Below are 21403 nucleotides of genomic sequence, written 5' to 3'. Positions count from 1 at the left end.
GTTTACTGAAATCTTATCTACTGTATATAGCATATGGTAAAACAGTTTACCAGATAATATCTACAATATTTTCTTGCTCTGGAGTTGCCGCTATATCCGGTGGCATTAGGTTTTCAGTATGCTGCCCAGAAGTAATGAAAACACAATTAGCTATTTTTACTTAAAGGCTGCATCGATCTAATCAGGTCAGCTTTAATTAATGTGCTTCTTTGTACAAATGCAGCTTTACATGTTAAAGGACGGAGCCGTTAAACAGTAATGCAATTTGTGCTGCAGTTAATCACATTTTGAAAGCGGCTCGGTGACTCAGCTCGCAGCCGACGATTTCCGAAAGTAGTGGGGAGTTAAAAGCATTAAAACGAAATGTAATCGATCACGGAATTCAAAAATGTGTAAATATTGCAATTACACCCTCGATATGCATACTCACGCACAAAGTTAATGCTGACAGTGGAGACACGTTTCATATTTATGCAAAATAAATACTCAAATAAAATATAATACAATACAGTAAAATACAGTAAACGCTTAATATATTTTCCAAAACAATACAGCTATTTTAAGGGATATGCCAACTTTATAAGTGACCCGAAGTGATTTTCAGATGCACGATGTACTGAGTTGTTGCCTCATTTGTAATTTTTGTGCTTTCATCCATATATCTGACACTAATTAATCACATGCATTTATCCAAATTAACATGCACACAGGAACGCAGGTCCTGCACGATATATATCATTTCAGCATTGTCACCTCCACGCCGTGCAAATGCGCAATAGTCACGTTGCAGTTCTCGGCGCTGCTTTGTGTCGACGAAACGTAGACTGCATTGGTAGGTAATACGTTCAATTTGGCTGTAGTTTACTTTGGGTAAACTTCATTTCCTTTTTTGTTTTATAAATATTGCATTGAGATATTGTGCAGCCCTACGTTAAAGGCCTCGCTCAAGGGCCCAACTGTTAAATCACCCAGCAAACCATAGGATTTGAACCAGCAACCTTCCATTCACAGTATCCATACAGGCTGAGCCACACAGCACCCCCTAGAGGCAGCCAGGAGTCAAACCTAGAACCTTTATATAGCACTTTACAAAAATTATGGGGAGCCACTTCAACCCCCACCTGGATGATGCAACAGCAGCCATTCTGCACCAGTACGCTCACCACACGGTAGCTAAGGTGGTGAAGGGGCAGGAGAGAATTCACCAGTTAGATACAGGGGATGATTAGGAGGCCAGATTTGAAAGGGCCACAATGGGCAATTTTAGCCAGGGCATCGGGCTACCACGCCTATTCTTTCGAAAGATGCCCAAGGATCTTTTATGACCTCAGAGAGTGAGCGCTTTGGTTTTACGTCTCATCCGAAGGACGGCGCCATTTTTACAGCAGCGTCCCCATCACTGCATTGGGACCCACCCAGACCACAGGATGGACTAACCCACACCAACATCTTGTCCAGTAGCAAACCAGCTTTCCCAGTTGGTCTCCTGTCCAAGTTCTGGCCAGGCCCAAACCTGTTTAGCTTCAGACGGCTGAAGGTGGCACAGCCATTCACAAGCAGCACTGGGGTTAACCCCGGATGGGACGCCAGTCCATCGCAGGGCTCATACAGTAACACTCTACAGGCAATTTAGAGACACCCGTTAGCCTGACTGCTTGTTGTGGGACTACAGGAAGAGACCGGAGCACCTGGAAACCCACACAACTCGGAGGGAACATGCAAACTGCACACACAGAGCAGAAGGATTCGATCCCCAGCCCTGGAGCTGCAAGGCAGTCCTCCACACCAGCAGGGGGCCCCCCGATCTTTGGGGGCCCCTGGAAATGTGAGGTCTGAGTGGCGTTAAATACCACCGCTATACACACTGAGTCATCATGCCAAGCAGCGCCAAGGCACAGTGAGGAATTAAATACCTCAATTCAGCCTTTGTTTTTATTTTCATGCATTTTCATGACACGAACAAAAGCATCATTGTTGAACTTCTTCAGATTAAGCTATTTTTAATTTGAAAATTATAATTTAAAAGGGCTACCGAAAAAGAGATATGCAGCCTTTGTCACTATGCTGGCTCTCGCTGTCTCTCACTCATTCTCAAGACTGAATCTAGAGGGCTAAGAAATCTAATTCAATGGGTATTAAATACATTATATGGACAAAAGTTTTGGGACACACCTCTTAATCAGTCAGTTCACGTCTTTCATTCAGACGCTTTGCCACAGATGTATACAACCAAACACCTAGTCATGCATTCAGGTTTACAAACATTTGTGAAAGAACAGGTCGTTCTGAAGAGGTCAGTGAATTCAAGTGTGGTTCTGTCATAGGATACTACTTTTGCAGTGAGTCAATTGGTGAAATTTCTTCACTGCTAGATATTCCATTGTCAACTGTAAGTGGTATGATTGCAAAGTGGAAGCGTTTAGGAACAACAGAAACTCAGCCATGAAGTGACAGACCAGGTAAAGTAACAGATGGGGGTCTCTGAGTGCTGAGGCGCATAGTGTGTAAAGGTCACCAACGCGCTGTTGACTCGGTAACTACAGAGCTCCAAACTTCCTCTCATTAACCTCAGCACCAAAATTGTGTGCGGGCAGCTTCATGGCCGAGCAGCTGCATGCAAGCCTCACATCACCAAGCACAATGCCAAGCGTCGGGTGGAGTGCTGTAAAGCACAATGGCACTGGGCTCTGCGGCATGGGAAGTGTGTTCCGTAGAGTGACAAATTATGCTTCTCTGTCTGGCAGTCTGATGAATGAGCCCTACCTGCCGGACTCCATTGTGGTAAATCTAAAGTTTGGTGGAGGAGGGATAATGGTATGGGGTTGTTCTTCAGGGGTTCTAAGCCCCTCAGTTCCAGTGAAGGGAACTCAATGCTTCAGCATGCCAAGACATTTTGGACAATTCTATGCTTCCAACTTTATTGGAACAGTTAGGGGAAGGCGGCCCTTTTCTGTTCCAGCATGACTGTGCCCCAGTGCACAAAGCAAGGTCCATAAAGACATGATTGGGTTCCTATGGTGTGGAAGAACTTGACTGGCCCACACAGAGCCCTGACCTCAACCCCATCAAACACCTTTGGGATGAACTAGAACGGAGATCGTGAGCCAGGCCTTCACATCCAACATCAGTGCCTGACCTCACAAATTCCCAGAAGTTATCGCTGCAAAGGGGGAATCAACTCCATATTGATGCCTATGGATTTAGAATGGGACATCATAAAAGTTCCTGTAGGTGTACTTGTCTGGTGCCCAAATACTTTTGTCCATATAGTTTATGTAAATAATAATCAACACTTTATTGATTCCCATGGGGAAATTGTCTTTACACCTCTCTCAACTTGCTCTTTGTAGAGGAAGTTGTCTGTGAAGGGCAACCATCCATAGCAGCACCCAGAGAGCTGGGGGTTAAGGGCCTGGCTCAAGGACCCAAAGACATGCTGAGGCTGGGTTTGAACCCATAACCTTCTGATTAGAGGCACATAGGCTTACCCGCTGAGCCACAGCATCTGTTCTAAAGGGAAAAAAGACTTCAAACAGATGGTTGCTGTTTTCTGCTATTCTAACTTCATTAACTGCCCAGTTAAGTGTGTGGCTCTGTCCGGTTGTGAAGCGCCATCTACTGGACGTCAGTTGTATGACAATACAGTGAGCACAAATGTCCTCACTTGGGCTGGTTCATACGAAATTTTTCCATTGAACAAGCACTACTATCAAACGGGCAATTGCATTAAATTCTTTTAAATTCATCAGCAACAAATTTAGTTTTATAAATCACGGAACTGGAAATTAAGTAAATTATCAGTGAAGAGGGAAAGTGTTTCTAACAACAGTGGTTTGTTTTCTAAACGATTAGCCCGGCCTGTTCATTTCATGGCTCGGTGTCTCCAGGGACGATCTACAGAAGAGGACGAAGCTGGGGGATCGGAGACGCCGCGCGGCCGTGACCTTCACATGGCACAGATAGAAGATGTCTCAAGAGTGGCATTAGAGGAGGACGGGGATGGAGACCGGGGTCGTGAGAAAAAGTCGCGGAAGAGAGGAGAAAAGCAGAGAAGAGCGAGCCGGATGGACAGAGGAGAGGTGTCACTCAGAGAGGACGGACGCTGCACTTTAACGGATGATATATGAGGAACGGGGAGGGGAACTGGAGAGAAATATTCAGAGAAAACTGACTTGCCTCTAAAACTTACTGTTAATTTTGTTTTATGCCTTTTGTTTTTTTAAAGCGAACAAAGAGTAAATTATAAAAAAATAAAGATTCATAAATCTTAAATGTATTTTTAGATTAAAGATCCTTATGTTTCTTTTGTAATTAACTGACAGTTGTAAAATAGTTTGCTGCAGGCTCTCCAGCTTGTGTGGGTTATACAGCCCCTCTCTGCATTTTATGGAGCGTTTGTGAGAGTAACTGTGCAGAATCCTTAGCTATGGGTGGCCGTGAAGCGAGACTGACATTCACTTATAAAACCTTCTCTAAAAGAGAAATATAAAAGACCTTGCAGGTCCTCTCTGGGGCTTACTCAAGGACTCCCCCCCCCCTTCAGTTCAGACGTTGCTCTATAGAGGAAACAAACTTGATTAAAATCTTTTCCACAGCAAAAATAATGTCGCTCGAAAGACTCGCGCCTCATTCGGAATCCGTCCCCTGCGAGCGTAAGACAGCAGGACAGCACGAACAACAGCGCCCCCGTGAGGCGGCAGGGCGCAGCATTTCCCCTCCCGTAAACAAATGACGGGACGCCGTGTCTGTGATTGGAAAGTTGCAGGTTCGTGTCCCAGTATCCGCAGATTGTGATTTCACTGTTGGGCCCTTAAGCAAAGCCCTTGATTGTCTGACTCTGCTTTCGCAATTGTGTTGCTTTGTAGTGTCTGCTACATACATTTTAAAATGTAACTATACATATCTGATGAGTAATGAAGCAGTAGAGCAGACAAGTGTCAAATCCCCTAATGTCACGTTTATGTCATTGTGTTTCCTGCATGGTGTCCCTGTGTGACACACTTAAAAGCCAGGTCTCAGGCTGAAGGGGGTTTGAGGCACCGTACTGGAGACAGCGCAGTGCATAAGGCTGTGTTTACAGGAAGTGACGGACCTTACTGGGGGGAGACGGGACCCCCTTTCGGATCATGCGGCTGTAATGCCGTCTGACCTGGAGCCGGGGCCGGATGTGTTCACTCTCCTGGTGCCCCCCCCTTCCCTCACAAGCGACACAGAATGACTGGGTGAGCAAACACTCCACCCCCCCCACCGCTGGATGATCGTGTCGCAACAGGAACTCACAACCAAACTCATGCATTCTTGCGGGAGTGATCTGGGTGCTTAAACTGAGCCTCCGGATAAACTGGAACAAAGACAAACACTCGGAGGTAAATTCCTTTTTTTCTGTTGACATTTAGCAGAACAACTATTATATACAGGGTCTGAGTGCCTAGTGGGTTACTTTCACAGTATAATAATGTCCAAGAAAATGGATGCATACATTATCAAACATGTTAACGCTGCAAAATGTGAACGGTGTTAATCTATACATACCTCCAAAGAAGTGTGAAACACCTTCATATTCATCTGCACTGGTACTGCATACATACCCAGCAGCCCTGTGGATTTAATTCCACACCATGACAGGACACACGCATAAATACATGTAACCACACAATATAAATGATCAACCCACAGAACAACCTAAAAATGAGGATATTCATAGTAATATAACGCATTTACTCAAGGTGCAGACTAGACGTTCATCTTGAGCTTTACACCAGCGACCAGTCAGTCAACTTATGTCAACAGCCAGCTTACCCAGGTCATACTTTACATAGCACTGACTTCACACCCAGACCGCAAACAGTAAAACTCAAAGTTCCTTTACGACTTCTGAACAGGTGAGAAAAATGTTTTTTTTTCTCTTATATGAATAGATGATTAATTTCAGTTACAAAATGTATCGGGTAGGAGATACTGCAGGTATCCTGAGCTCTCCTTATATCTCTGCTTTTCCTGGATTGGGGATCATGTGTTATAAAAGTCACAGATCTATGTGTGCACAGTTTACAGCTCTGTAAAGAAAATTAAGAGACCACAGCTAAATTTTCAAACTGCAGCCTGGTTCTTCCCTGTTTCTCATTAATGAAGGGCTTCTTCCTTGTTTTATGGGAATTCAGTCCTGCTTCTAGGAGCCTGATACAAACTGTCCTAGCAGTGCAATTCACACCTGCACTTAATGTTTCCCGTTTCTTCTGAAGGTCACTTGATGTCATCCTCCGATATTTGAGGCACCGCTGGACAAGTTGACAGTCATCTCTGGCATTAGAAAGTTGCTTCTGCCCTCTACCTGGCTGGTTTCTGGTCGTTCCCAGTGTCTCCTGCTTCACCTTGTTCTTGTTTACTTCTGTCTTAGAAACTTTGAGCCTGGAATCAGCCTGACGCTCAGTGTAGCCTCTGCCAGCGGAACCAGGATTAAACCAGGATTTAAAAATGAACATTTAAAAAATATATATCAAGTGGTCTCTTTTTTTCCCAGAGTTGTATATACAACCACAATCATAATAAAACCACACCTTGTTTATCAATCATTTGCAAATACTATGGCAAAAAAAAGATTTCTGACCAATGTGTGTATTTATGACCAAGATGAGTCTGCCTGAGAGGAACATACCTTGGAGTGAGAGACTTCTTTGAATTAGAGCGTTTAAAATGTTTAAAATGTCCACACCATGACGGATAAAGTAAATTGAGCATGTAAGGCTGATGTCAAGTCATAAGTACAGTTGCGGTCACGCCCAGGCTACCGTGATTTTCTCTGTGACCATCTCGCTTAATGACTGGGGGCCTGTATCACAAAGCCACATTTCTTGCTTAGCTGGATAACTTTTCCAATTTGAGGTGCCCCAGTTTAAACGGACCTTAAATCCGACACGCTATCCGGCGAAGCAAAAAATCCAGCTTCGTAATACAGGCCCGCGGTCACTGGGACGGAACTTGGTCAATAGCGAATCGTAGCGATCCAATGTGAGAAAAGATTTCATTAGGATTTTGCTATAGTGTTGGGACTTTGGAATTACTCAATACATAGAAATGACGTCAGTGAAACATCCAGTACTCAGTAATGGACAACATCCACAGAGGAACTAAACCAGGCTGCTTAGAGGTAACGGAAGGGAACTTGTGCAGTTAGTGTTTCAAGGACAGGAGTAGCTGTTCAAGTGTTTTCAGTTTTATCTGATACCATCTCCCGAAATCCAATCAAAGGCACTTGTTTTGTTGGCAGGAAAGGTACAGGGCACTTGTTGGAGAGGCGCAGCAATCAATTTGCTTATTGTGTAGAGCGTCACATCGTAATGGATGGATCAAACGGAAATAAATCCAATAAAGACTAAGTCATCGTTTCAATTTAGGTCCAATCCCCATTCATCTGTCTGCTACGTATTATCTATCAGTCCGTCCATCAAACCGTCGGGCCGAGTCGAGCATGGAGCCCATGCCAAGCAGGAACAGCCTGCAAGAGACATGGTCTGCATTATGAAATTTAGAGCTATCAATCTGCAAAATGAAATAAAACTTTCTAAAGTCTGAAAGGGTGTAATATGATCCCAGCGCAATTCACGTTACGTGCATATTTACCAGAAAGCTGACCGGAATGCCAGGAATTGGGCGCCCTACTCATTCAGAGTTGGGTAATTCAGGTCCAGAGAGTAGAAGTCCAGACCGGGATTTTGTTTCAACCAACCAATTAAGCATAAAGAGTCACAGTCACAGAGTACTCAACTGGGTGGTTGAAAAAAAAATCCTGGTCAGGATTGCTACTCTCTGGACCTAAATTACCCAACTCTATACTCATCTAAGGATAAGAGGAAGAGGAGCAGTCAATGGCATGTAGAGCTTTTTGGGGGACAGGGGAGCACACGGTACCATCAGATGGGTGTCTTTCTCCTGTAACACATTCATAAAGCCAACCCTCCAATCCCATTCAGTATCTAGTCAGCATTTTTACACCCATGGAAGCATTCGAGGGTAAGAGGTCAGCGGTGACATCACTCCCCAGCCTCTTCCACGCGCTGGCCGACACGTGGGTACGGTAAACAGCACGCCGGGCCAGGGCACTGTGGGATCGACGTGCAGCCGCGGAGAGTCCGGAGGTTTCAACGAGGCTCTTCACTCACCGTGAGGCATCGTCTGCTGCAGTGGTCAGCTACGGCGGGAAAGGACAAGTGCCGGACAGGAGCCGACCAGATACTCTGACCAACACACCACATCCATCCCCAAAAACATCCAACGCTCATTGGTATTGGTAGATTTACATTTTCGCCTCATAGAAGTCTAAAACAGTAATGCACTTATAACTATAAATAATTATTTTAAAAATCATGAGAATGGGCTGCCTATGAGGAGAGTCAAGCGAAGAAAGAATTGCTACTTAATACCAGCGGAGGAAGAGGAGGGAATGTTAAAATGGAACTAACTTGGGGTTTATGTAAGCAGACAGAGGCAGGCTCACGGACATCCTGCTGTCGGCGTTGAGGCTCATTAAAATAGTTGACAACCCATGAATATAAAATCTTTAATAATACAGTAAACACAGAAGAAGCATACCTAAGTCAAGTTGCCATATTTCCGTACGACTTTTTTTTTGGTTCTTGCCTGAGCATTTTCACGTGGGCAGTTATCCCAATGGACAAATACATTTTTTTTATTATTTTGGAACAGCAATACTTATAACATACAAATATCTTAATTTAATGTTTTAGACTCTTATTTTGAAAAGAAAAGAAAAAAAAAAAAAAGTACACATGGTATCTCCAGACAGTAACCTCCTGTGCCTGCACCCTGAGATCTACCTTAAAAGTTCTCAGACTTTGGGGGATTTCGGGACATTCGTGGGACAAACTCTCCTATGAAAAACAAGAGCCTACTAAAAAGCGCAGCATCTTTCATAATAAAAGTCATTCACATTCAAATACGAAGGCAGAATTCATGTTTACTGTTTGTTTCATAAAGGTGTACAGATACACAAATAAAAGCTAAAACGGCAGCGCTGCGGGCCTTTAGGCGAGAGACGGATTGTACTGAGAAGCATCTACGCTGAAGAGGCGCTGTGCACCACGGCCCATCTTCCCGTGGCTCCGTACCTGTTCCTGATCCAGCTGGCAATGGGCCTTTACTGGTTCTGTACTGGTTTCCAGGTCTGTCATCCAAGAGCACATCCACTGGCGACTCAGGTTCGAGGGAGGCGACAGGGAAGCAGTGGGAGAGATAGCCTGTACACGTGTGCTTAAATACACACGTTTGTGCATGTGTGCGTGCGTGTGTGTGTGTCCGTGTGTGTGTGTGTGTGTGCGCGCGCACACAGGTCAAAGCTAACCGGGTACGAAACACTTTAGTACGGCAACAGTCAAAGCCCCTAGTGGAGGGAGGAGAAACAGCCCCGACACCAAGAAGGGCTTAAAGCAGAGTCCTAATAAGGCTGTGTGGAGCTCCGAGAATCTCTCTGCACTGCCAGGGACATCGAGGACGTCAGGATGGAGACACGGGTCCATCGAGACGACTCCACACCCCGACCTCGGGAACCGAATCCTTATAGCATAGCACATGCAATATTAATTGCATTAATTTTTTTTTGTCTTTATACATTTTTTTTTTTTTATATTTTTGTATTTCAAGATCACAGGAAAAAAAAAGAACATACAATTAAAAACCCTGCCATGACACCATGTCCTTCAACCACCAGCTGGGGGCGCTCCGCTGTGCTTCTCAGTATTGCGGAGGGGGAAGAGGGTCCTGCGGCGGTTTCTCGACCCCCACGCTTATCGCTGATTCATACGCAAAACCTGTACGATAAAATCGATTTCAGCATGGTGGGCGGGGACGGAGACGGAGCGAGTCAGCGTTTATTCATTATAAATATATATATATATATAGATATAGTTCTTCATCTTAAATAAAAAATACGGATCCTGTTTTTTTTTTCCTGTGCCCTTCCAGGACGGCTCTTGACAGAATGGCAGTATTTGGATTTCCGGATGCAATCAGCAGCCCTTCAGTGTTGCAGTGCTGTGGAAGAAACAGAAGAGGCCGGTAAATCGTCACCAAGCACACAGAAGTCCAACAGCCTGTCCCTCCTCCACCCCTTTTCGGCCTCAGACTCTAGTGCCATCCCCTGCCCAATTGACCCAGAACAAAATCATGATCCGGATTTGTATTTTCTGGACCTGAACTTTCCACCTCTGGACTGCGGAGCTTCTCCTGTCGCATTGATCATACAGAAGATGCCCACAGGAGAGTCCATCTCAAAGGACATTCTCTGGCAGAAACATCTTTCGCTACTGCTTATGTTTGCCTTGTCATCCCACAGACTGAGTACTTGGGTCAAGGACTTTACGACACGTAAAGATTATATTTTAAAAATGAACACCCAGAGAAAACAAACCCCGAGAGCACAGAAAATCCAGTTAACACATTCGCCGACACCTGCTAAAACTGTAACTCGCGCTGTATATATACAGAAGAAAGCCACATCTGTATTTTTGCACAATCCAGCAAAAACCTAATACTGTGAAAATTCAAGCAGCCTACCACCCCCCCCCCCCCCAAAAAAAAACACCTCCCACAATTAAAAGGTTTACAAAAAAACAGCCCCTTGTCCATCTGCATGTAATGTGGCCACCACTAAATAAATAAAGCACCACTCATTTCCCAAGGGGGTGGTGTCTAACTGCTTGCAGGACGTTTTTCTGAAACCCAATTGGCACCCAGCAATGTGACTGCGGACTTTTTTTTCCCCCTCCATTTTTTTTTCTTCCTTTTTTCCTTCTTTTTTTCCCTCCTTGTTTAGCGAAACACAAGGACCGCGTAAACTCACGAGAATACCCACGAGTAGACCGATGTCGCTGCATAATAATGGCGAGGTATTATTCCTATAAGGGCTTATTTTCTTCAATTATACATCGCCGTAATTTGGTGTGCTGCCTCTTCGTTTTTTCGTAATTCGCGGCAGATTTGAAGTCTCTGGGGAACTCGGGAAAACAATAAAAATGAAGGCAAATATTTGTTTCGGTTGTGGAGAACAAGCTCTACTAGCCAGATGTTTGCATTTCCTTGGCAACCACTTAAAAAAGAAGTGGGGGGGGGGGGGGGGGGGGCTGGTGGGTAATGGAGTATTTATATATTCCTGAATAACATTTAGAAATTTAAATGTTATACTTAACAGGCATAAGCAAAATCAAGAAAAGTTTATATCTTTATAAAGGACAAGGAAAACTCTACAGCACTCAAATGAATAATAAATCAGTAATGCTTAAGCAAACCGCCAAGCCAACTAAGTGGATTGTTTGGGCCGACTAGAAAACATTACTAAAGCCCCAAAAGAACTTGTTAAACTTCAGTGTACTAAAAGATCTGCCGTAAACCACTGCTGATGACTAACTGAAGACTAAGCGTCATCAGTTTTAATCAGTACCGGTCATGATGGGCACGTGCATTTTATTTCACAATATATCCAATTAAAAAAAAAGCGTCATCTTCCGACCTGAAATTCGTGGAATGACATGAGCTGGAGGCAAAACATCACAAGCATATGGAATCTCTGCACACGTCTCAGACGGGGTTTGGCCACAGTGGGTTAGACATGACTAACAGTGATTAAGGTGGCAGCATTTCCTGGCCGCTCGTGCAAATGCAAAACCAGAAGCTTCTCTGAAGAACAGCTCCCCCCCCCCCCCCCCCAGCCAGCCACAGCTCCGACAGAAGCCTTCCATCGTTGGCACCTGCGCCAAAGCCTTCAATTTTAGCTCTTCTGAATGCCAGAATTTATTTCTCTCATATGCACTCCCACACACTTTGGAAAACGTCAGACATCACACCAGTTCCTTCCCAAAAGAGCAGAGGTTTCCGAAAACGGATGCCGGCGCCGCCCTACAGGCCCAGAGCGATCCCTTTACGACCAGTACAATTACAGCTCTGTTGCTGACCCCGTTTCGTGCGCTAATACGTCATAACGAGTTTTATGGAGCGAGGAAATCCTTGTTGGCCCGACAGCCATCGTGTAAAATTAAGGCCCCCAATGCCACAGACCAAGCCAGACACAGGAGAACTTCTGCCCCCCATATGATCATAGGGAACGTCTCACTCTGTTAGACACATGCGCTCAGAGGAGCAAAGCCACCCCCTGCTCACCACCCAACAGCGGTGAGCTAACAGCTTATATACAGGCCTTGCCCCAAGAAAACGTGTCACCAACTCCAGTGGCCACGTTCCGTCTCCCTTAAAGCAAGCTCTCGTCCAATAGGAGCACTAGATCAGTTCACGCTTTTCAAGCAGTGTGATTTAGCCAGACTGGTTTAGCCACGGAACTCGCTAACTAGACATCATGGAGCACAGAGGTAATTTAATGTTTAGCGCTCTCTTAGTTTGTGTTTAGATGGAGGAAAGGCGGTGCGATCACACAAAAGCTGCAGGAGAGCAGAGCAGAGAATGTTTAACCTGCGAACCATCAGCAACAACAGGACCATCACCCCTAAAGCACATCAGCTATCCACAAAAGCTAAAAATGCTAAAATACATGGTATGAAATGCACACAGTACCTCGCAACGCTTTTATGCAACACCGCTAGATAAACGCACATCTCTAAACGGTTTGCGTGTAAAATTCAGCCTCCATGACGCGGCTCCTCAAGCTGATCAAAATCTGCACAAAACTCCCACCCACGTTAATACTGCGAGGCGATTTTTCAATGATCTTTTTCCAAGTGTTCATGATATTCAAAATATACCTGGCTTCATACAGTCTGAAATCACTCCCCGCTTACACTGAACCTCTCAGAAGCAGAGACAGACAGAGAAACAGCACAACACCGGATCATATATCCATAACACACAAACACAACCCTGTTGATTAATGGTACAGGACCCGGTGCACATTACAGGGCAATTACCTAAAACTGCTGTGAAATTCCGATATTTAAACCAATTAGTAGTTTGGGAAGCATACATGCACATTACCGAGATTAAGTCTAACCCTACTAACAGACAGAAAGGCTGTGTTAAATCCCATACAAATGCCCTATGAACTCGGCATAAACACACCGATAAGCTTCATATTGCTCTATCCATCATGAAGAACCCAAAGGATCTGAAGTTCATCTCTCATCACCTCACCGCTCGCATCAGCCTCAGTCCATGTAGATTAGGGACGGGTCATCGTTCATCTAGCAGTTATTTTGTGCTCCTTGACCGCACTATTACCTTAATAATGGGGTTTTTACATCTTGTTTCACATTTTATTTACAGACCGATACAGTGTAACACAGACCCCCAATGACTGCACTGCCCAATGTCAGGACCGAACCCGCAACCTTCACATTACGAGACTGACACTCTACCGACTGTGCCAACGGGATTTAACCAGGAAGAGCTTTCAGGCAACCTGGGTCATGCAAAACGTCGACAATGGGTGCCGGGACATGAAACGAGATCACACCTCCCTTCTCTCCCTGTAGGATTAGGGCAATTTAAACTAACAATTTAATTGCATTAATTATCCAAATAATTAGCCTATTAATTAACTGGGTAATTAGAATATTCAAATTTGTTTAAACTGACATAAATGGAATGGGCTCCCAGCTCGAGTGGTGACCCCCGGGAAGCATTGCACTATAAAGCACCATGTTGTTCTGCACACCGGGAGGTGAGGAAATCGAGGCACCAGACAAACACACTGCCCTCATTTGGGTTATTAATGCACTATAGTGCAAAACGCAGTGTCCGTGCACAAGCTCCACAAGCTCAAAGGGCGAGCGCCAACTACCAAAGAATTACTGATGGGATCACTGGTCTGACGTTAGTAATGGGAGGTAATGGCATATATTTACACGACCATGCCACCCCTTCTTAATGTACATTTTTTCTTTAATCAATCATTGCTCTCACAACAGGGAAAAAGAAAGATCGGCCAGATAACACAGACGCCAGTGGAAGCGTACCTCAGGACGGGAGATAAGCGTCTGTGACGAGGGTTTTCTCCAGATATGTAATCAGAGAGGTAGGGAAGTCTAGAACAGCGTTTCCCAATCTGGTCCTTAGGGACCCAACCGGGAGCTGGAAGGGAACAAGAATGTGGACCGTCTGCGGGTCCCCGAGAACCGGGTTGGGAAAAACTGCTCTAGAAAACCACAGTGTGACCCAACCCTACAGGCCACGCCACCAAGTGACTGATAGAGACATGGAGATTCTACCTCTGGGGCTTGATGCGGATGCGCGGGGGGAGGGGGTTGGTGCGCCTGGGGCCGCCCCCGCCGGCCCCGCTGACCTGGTGCACCCGCCGCGTGAAATGGACCTTCTGGTGGGCATCCCGCAGCGAGGAGGCACGCGTGGTCTTGGCTGCGGCGTCGCCGCCCGCCGTGTCCCGCTGCCGCCGCTGCGCCTTGGCCATCTTGAGCACCTCCCGGGCCTTTGAGTGGTCCACGTTCTTGCTCTGCAGCACCTTCTTGGTGCTCAGCTGCACCCGGGAGTTGTTAGCCGCTGCTGTCGTCGTCACCGCTTTCACCACCTTGCCGGTCTTGGCCTGTCCGACTGCGGGTGCATGCCGTTTGGATCCGTCGGTGCCCCGTCCTCTGTCCTCGGAGCGGGGCCGCTTGATAAGGGGCCCCTCGTTCTTCCGCCGCTTCGCATCCTCCCCCCGGTAGTCAGCCCCGGGACCCCTCCTAAGCTCTCGCTTGTCCCCTACCACGGCCCCCTTGCACTTGTCGCACAGGACCTGCCGTGGCCGCAGCTTTATGGCGTTCATGATGGACGTGGGCTCCTCGCGGTAGAGTCGCCGTTTCGGCCGCTTGATCTTGCGGGGAGGGGGCTGAGGTATCGACTGGTTGTACGTGTCCCTGATAAACAAAGGCGGGGGGTAGGGGACCCCTTCCTGGAACAAGGGGGGAGGCTTTGAGGTCCATAGGCTCGGGGTGGGATCCGACAGGGCGGGGCTTTGGTCAGGCTCCTTCGGGGAGGCGGAGGAATCCTGATCCTCACTCTTCTCCGTCTCTGGCTGGAATGACTCGTTCCGTAGCTGCATAGATTCTGATTTATCCCTGTGCTCCCGCTTGGGAAATACCGTGACTGGGATTCCATAAGGTCCAAATCTGGAGGAAGAAAGCAAAGGTTATCAGGGGAAAAAGCAAAAAAAAATAAAAATACAGAAGGAAAAGCAAAAAACAAAAAATTCACAAAAGATTGATCGACGTCACACTTCTCACTGTCAATCTCATGAATTGTATCAAAATGCACAAACAAATATATCTGAGGAGGATGTTCCTTAAGCTTAAGATCTTGTGAAGTTCAGTCTTCAGAAAACCCCAGAAAGGTCCAAAATAGCCACACTGTGCCATTTTTCAAAATGATATCATGTTGAAGCCCTGAAACCGAAGCCAGGAGAAACAGATGCACATAATCCGATTAGCAAAATCCTCTATGAAAAAAATTGTACCTAACTGTTCATTTGAGCTACGCAGGTTTATAAAATCAGCACTGCTCAAATTATTGAGACATTCAGCTCAGAGCTCGTTTGTACAACATCTGCAATCACTTTCAATAACATGAAGAGTAAATATTTGAATTTTGAAAACAAATCCCACCATCTGAACTTTCACGGAGCCTTTACCTTGTGACATGTGACTGCGGGGGGGCAGGGTCACACACTCGGGGAGCTGCCCAGGTCACAGATCATTTAAAACGCCTAAAAAGCACCGACAGGCAGAAAATCGTACTTGGCACCAGCCTGAGTTCACCAGGGTACGATGACACCCCGACTCAGCACTAAAGAACCCCAAAGCGATTTATTTACAATCGTGTCATGAATCCACATCCCTCAGGGGGTGAGTGTGGCCCGCGGGCATCTCCATGGGCACCACACAGGGCCACTTCCTGTCCGCTGATGGTAGGCGTTCGCCTGCGTTTACGTCCACAAAACTGCCGAAATGTTTACTAGCTGCCCAAATATATATTTAATACCGGATCTTGCACTATAGTCATGTGAAACTGACACAATAATAAAACCAAAATACGTGCAAAAGATCCAAAAGCACACTGTGATCATCATTGCATGGCTTTATAAATAATTATTCAAACCTTTATCACATAGCCGGAACTCCCCAAAACAAGAGATAATACATTTAAGCCAAGAAAATAAATAAAATAATATAGCGTGCATATCATTGGTCCTACTGTTTTCAAACCAGCCAGTAGTGATTTTTTACAGTCAGGAATACTACAGATCCGGCGTACAGCCAGCATTTTTTCTTCTCTCTCTTTCAACAACGGCGAATTGTCCACAGGAAAACAGTTTACAAATCTCGAAATTCATTTCATTTGCTAATCTAGATGCATTATTTATGAATGACTCGTTTCACAAATCATTTTGCGCAACAACCGCTCTTTTACCGAAGGGAGATTCCAGTACAGTAGCTGATTTTTTTTTTTTATCAACTAAAACAGAACAAAGTAAGCTGGCGACTGCAAAGTGCCTTTTGCTCATTAGCGAGACCATGAACTCCATCTGAGTAAGCACCAATTAAAGGGGGGAAAAAAATCTCCTCATATAACATTCTGAAATGACAATGCATTAAAATTATACAGTAGGGGTGCTTTCCTTAGATTATGCTATTAAAGGAACAGTAAGAGAAGGAATAACAGGTTTTTAATACTAATAAAATTAAATAAGTTCATTAACTATGCACAAGACGACTGTGATGGACAAAGAACATTATAATTTGGTTGTGTGGTGCAGTCTAGGGAGATATCCTACCTATCAGTCCTTGTGCAGTGTAACATTTAGGCGAATAACTTCTCCTTGATGTCCCCCACCCCCACCCCATTACCGCCGCAGGGACATTAGGTGAAAGGAGAAGCCCACTTTCCTCAGACCATGTAACTGAATTATACATCACAGGACTAAAGAAACAGCAAACAAAATCTGGAGGAAGAAGAGGGGGGAAAAAATCTAAGTAGAACCTTTTACGCAAGAAAGAGACAAATTACTAAGAGGACGCCCACCAGGCCTTCTCTTCAGGAACCTTCTGGAAAAAAAACTAATGAAAAAACAAAACATGAAACATATGCTGTCAGTCATCTCAGCGATGGGAAGCGAGCGAGGACGTCCAATCCGCCATTACGAAGGCTTTGTAGTTACGCTACTAAAATGTCCAAAATTGCAAGCAACGTAAAAAAAAAATAATAATGAAAGCGACTCGCTGCTCGGCTCGTACGGCTAGTTTCGGGGGAAGGCCTCGCTGAAAATTCAGATGTGCCAGCATGAAAACGGCGTGATTGTGCGGAAGACAAGAAAGGGGGAGAGAGAGCGCTTTGAATTGTGTGTGAATCATTGTGGCATCAGCCACTTGAAGGGTACCACATTTCCTGTGTCGAACCCAAACGCTCTCTTGCATTTATAGCGTGAGTCAGCATAAGGTCACCCAGTTTGGGGGGGGGGGGGGATTTAGCTTTAGCAGTAGGTAAGTATTAAAGGTCTCTCCCAACCCTAAAGAATTTAAGAGTGTAAGAGATTAAATGTACAAGTATGAGAACAGGTACATTAGAACGTATTGGCTTTCACATGTCACACCTTGCTGTCCTCTTTAAGACACACAAATACAGAGGTGACAATGAAGCTTGAGGTCTGAGCACAAGGTCAGCCGTTCACCCGGCACACCAGAAGCATTTCGGGGGGGGGGCTCAGTAGAGAGGGAGCTACTTTGCAGAGTCGGGGATTTCAGCCAGCAAACGTCCAACCACAGGCACAAAAGCCGAACCTTAGAGGCAGGTGACTGGTCTTCTCTCAAGGGGCAACAATATGTTATTGGTCCGTCAGGAAAACACGCTAGTACAGCAGTACTGGGAAAATTCGTGGAAAGCTCATTTTCACCACAGAATGCATCATCGGACAGGGTGACACATCGAGTGTAACGCTAAACGCACATGCATTTCAGACGCTTTACAAATTAATCTAAACGTAGCTACACATGTAGCTGGAACTGACTCACTGGCAAAAGGTACAAAGGAAATTGACTCTACTGTAACTCTACCTATGTCAAATAATTTTTTCACAAAAGAAAAAAATAAAAAAACACATTGACATTTAACGACTAGAATCTACCAGCAATCAAATGCGGATAATTCAAAGCTGAAAATCAATCTCACATCTGGAGACTCAATTAAAAGTTCTGCAATCTTCAGAGCATCACTTGTAGCTTTTCATTACGAGTTACGAGTGCCACTTCCATGGAACTGACTGACTGAATTACCGAAGTGTGGCCCTATCTTGCATCACAAATGCATCGTCACATCATTGTCTTCTGAGAAATTTCCATCAAGTTGAAAAGAAAAAAAACGATTAAAGGAGGGTGATCAGATAGAAGAGATGCTTAATTCTCAGCTGGCATCTCCTCTGAACATTCAGTAATGATTTATGAAGGATAAAGTCAAAATCACATGAAAAAATAGTACAGAGGAGCATTACACTGTCAAAATAAAATAAAATTTGAAATGTTCTACCTTTCCCCAATTGCGGTTGCTTATCTTTCATAACAGTCGTTACAAACTTCAGACTGGAAAAAAAAAAACAATTATTGTAGCCTGCAGATTTACTTGTGATACTTTTAACAGCAATTGTTGACAAAATGTTCTTATTAGCAACTAAAATTAACCAAAGTGACAGCATGCAAACCGCAATTCAGTCAAAACAAAGAAACTGATACTGTAGGTCTGCGTCCAAAAGTTAAACGTTGTGGTGTTGAATGACACGGTCCATGCCAGGAAGTGAAAAAACAACAAGAGCTGAAGAATGAAACGTCAAATATATGTCAGGAAAAAAAACAAAAAAAAAAAACGCATTTGGGGTGCACATTCGGTCTAGTCACACCAGATGTTCATAACCACTCTTTCAAAATAAATATGTAATTTAGCCTCGATATCGTTCCAAAGAAGCTTTAATGAACGGTACATACTACACACTCCAGAACTCAATGAGGTTTAGAATCGGTAAACGGCACTAAAGCCCACCAAGCAATGAACACAACTACCTGTGTAAATCAGTCCTTAAATACCTAATATTACACTCTGTGCAGAAGATGACGTTCAGTCCCTGTCGGTGGCCTTCAGTAAATTTCGCACTAAATGAATTCACCCTAAAAGCAACAATACACCTAATCTTGGACAGAACGCGCTGTTCCCTGCCTCCTGCTCGTATACAATGGACCAGAGAAATGATATGAGTCCTTTAACGACTAAAAACCACAGAAGATATTAATGTCAGATGGACAGGCAAGGATAGGCACAGCTCAACCATCAACAAGAAAAGGAAATGCAGTATATTACGATTTGTTAAACACGCAGCAGGGAAATAAACAAGAATGCGTGTGAAAGACTCAGCTAAGCTTTTCAGAAAACAATGGCTTTGTTACCCATATGTTAACAATCAAGAATGACTATTCAAAGTACAGGCTTCTGTTTATAGCACAGACAGAAAAATAAATTAGCAATGCAATAGTGATAAAAGTGCTCAACAAGACCAAGGCAATGAAGCAGAATGTCACATTAGGCTACACACACACACACACAGTAAAAACATGTATTAACAAAATGAGGGACACCTTTATAACACATGAAGATCTTCAAATGGGGACTTAAAGCCAAAATCAATTCAGGTTTATTTAGTTGCACGGTGTAACTGCGACACACATTGGCATCAAATTACATTTTCTTTTGGGGGGTATTCTGCAGAACTGTCAGGAAGAATATAAAAATATAAATTAAGCGGTAAATATTCTCCCCTGTTATAGAACGTCAGTTTAAATCACCAGCAGCAGACCCAAATTCCATTCCACCCCCACCGTCACAGGTCATATTATGCTGCACCTTTGCTCTGCGACATTAGGGAATCTGATTGGAAAATGCGTGCAGGAGGTTTGCGGCCGAAGTCCCCCATCGGCGGCCGGTGCACAGTGACCCTCGAGCCGCGGACACACCCAGCCTGCCCTTAGCTATTATCGGCCCAGGATCCTGTTAGGTCGCATTACCTGCAGGCGGATAACTACTAATTCACTTTAACTTGGGGGACATTCGGGGAGTTCGATCTCAGGACCTTCATCACGGGAGGGTAAACCAGGTGGGGGATCGGAGTTGAACTTCTTTCGTGCCGTTTTTTTGTAATATAAACAGTAAGTGGGTTAACTAGTTGCGGTAACTAGTCCCCCGTGCCTTTACCTCTTAGAAAGGTCCATGAGGACCCCGGAGAAAAGCTTCTCGCCCAGCTGGAAGGACACCACCAGGGCGTCGTCGATGATGTGGTCCAGCGAGACCCGCACCTCGGAGCCCGGGATCAGCTGCGTTATGGACGCCGCGCACGGAACCGCGGGCTTCACGTCGCACTCGGCCGGTTCGTCCGGCGTCCGGGACGGCAGGTGAGCGTCCGCCGGTCCGGACGCAGCGCAGTCCCGCCCGGCGGGAGTGTCGCAGGGGTAAGCGGGACATCTTTCCGTGGGCTCTGCTATAATGTCTGTCTCGGCCTCGGTGGACCCAAGGTTGTCAGTTTCCTCCACGACCAGCTGAGAGTCGCTTCGGTCCTGCGGCTGTGGAGGAGCGGCATCCTGGAGGAGTCGCGACCCCGGTCCGGTTTCGAGCCAAGGTCCGGTCGCGGCTCCTTCGCGCTCGATCACGCCCGGTTCCGTCGCGTCGGGTTCGGGCAGCACGGAGCCGACGGTCACAGTTTCCGCAGGTCCGGTCTCCATCACCGGGGGATGGGCGGGATGCGAGTGCAGGGAGACGGCGGGCAGTTCGGCGCCGGCTCGGAAAGTGGGCTGGGAGCAGCTGCGGGGCTCGACCGGGCTCAGCTCGCTAGGTGCCTTCGCACTTGGCAAAAACTCCGCAATCAAGTTTCCGCCGTCGCGTCCGGGCTCCGTCGCCCCGTGACATGTCGGGGACGCCTCGGAGTCACTTTCCCCGGGGTGCCCGGTTCCGGCGTGCCCCGGTAAAGTCGTGCGGGCTTTTCCCGCGGCTTCTGAGTCCGGCCTGTCCCGCTTCTCACTACGAGCCGGGCATTCCCGAGCTGCATCCCCATCCTCGGCGAGGGCCGCGGCGCCCGTCACTGACGTGCACTCTTCTGCACGCCCGGCTTCGGCTTCGGCCTCGATGCTCTGCGCAGCTGGCTCCGGTTCGAGCTCCGATCCGTCCCCCACTGCTGATGGTGCCCCAGCAGCTCTTGGCTCCGCAGCCACGGCCGCCATTTTCTTTACGGTTTGCAACACTAGCGCAGCTTAGCCTCCTCTTGCTGATAAGACAAAGGTCCGCCCCCCACATGCCATGGACACTTGGTATTGGATAAGAAATCAGAAGCTCTCTGTTGTGTGGTTCAACTTCCTGTCAATTAACCAGA

At 45.9% G+C, this 21403-nt stretch overlaps 1 protein-coding gene across 1 annotated transcript; it reads right to left on the bottom strand.

The window, feature by feature from the left end:
- Positions 1 to 8543: 8543 nt before the first annotated feature.
- LOC111850642 (uncharacterized) lies at positions 8544 to 21403 on the bottom strand. The gene is made up of 3 exons (XM_023824760.2): positions 20236 to 21403; positions 14226 to 15119; positions 8544 to 10047 (listed from the first exon to the last, which is right to left on the bottom strand). Exons 1-3 carry the CDS (start codon positions 21252 to 21254, stop codon positions 10023 to 10025), a joined length of 1938 nt encoding a protein of 645 aa, XP_023680528.2. The 5' UTR covers positions 21255 to 21403; the 3' UTR covers positions 8544 to 10022.

This window comes from Paramormyrops kingsleyae, chromosome 24 (assembly GCF_048594095.1).
Source record: "Paramormyrops kingsleyae isolate MSU_618 chromosome 24, PKINGS_0.4, whole genome shotgun sequence".
Taxonomy (NCBI): domain Eukaryota; kingdom Metazoa; phylum Chordata; class Actinopteri; order Osteoglossiformes; family Mormyridae; genus Paramormyrops; species Paramormyrops kingsleyae.
Note: the sequence above shows the minus strand (reverse complement) of the source record. Positions and strands in the feature narration are given on the sequence as shown.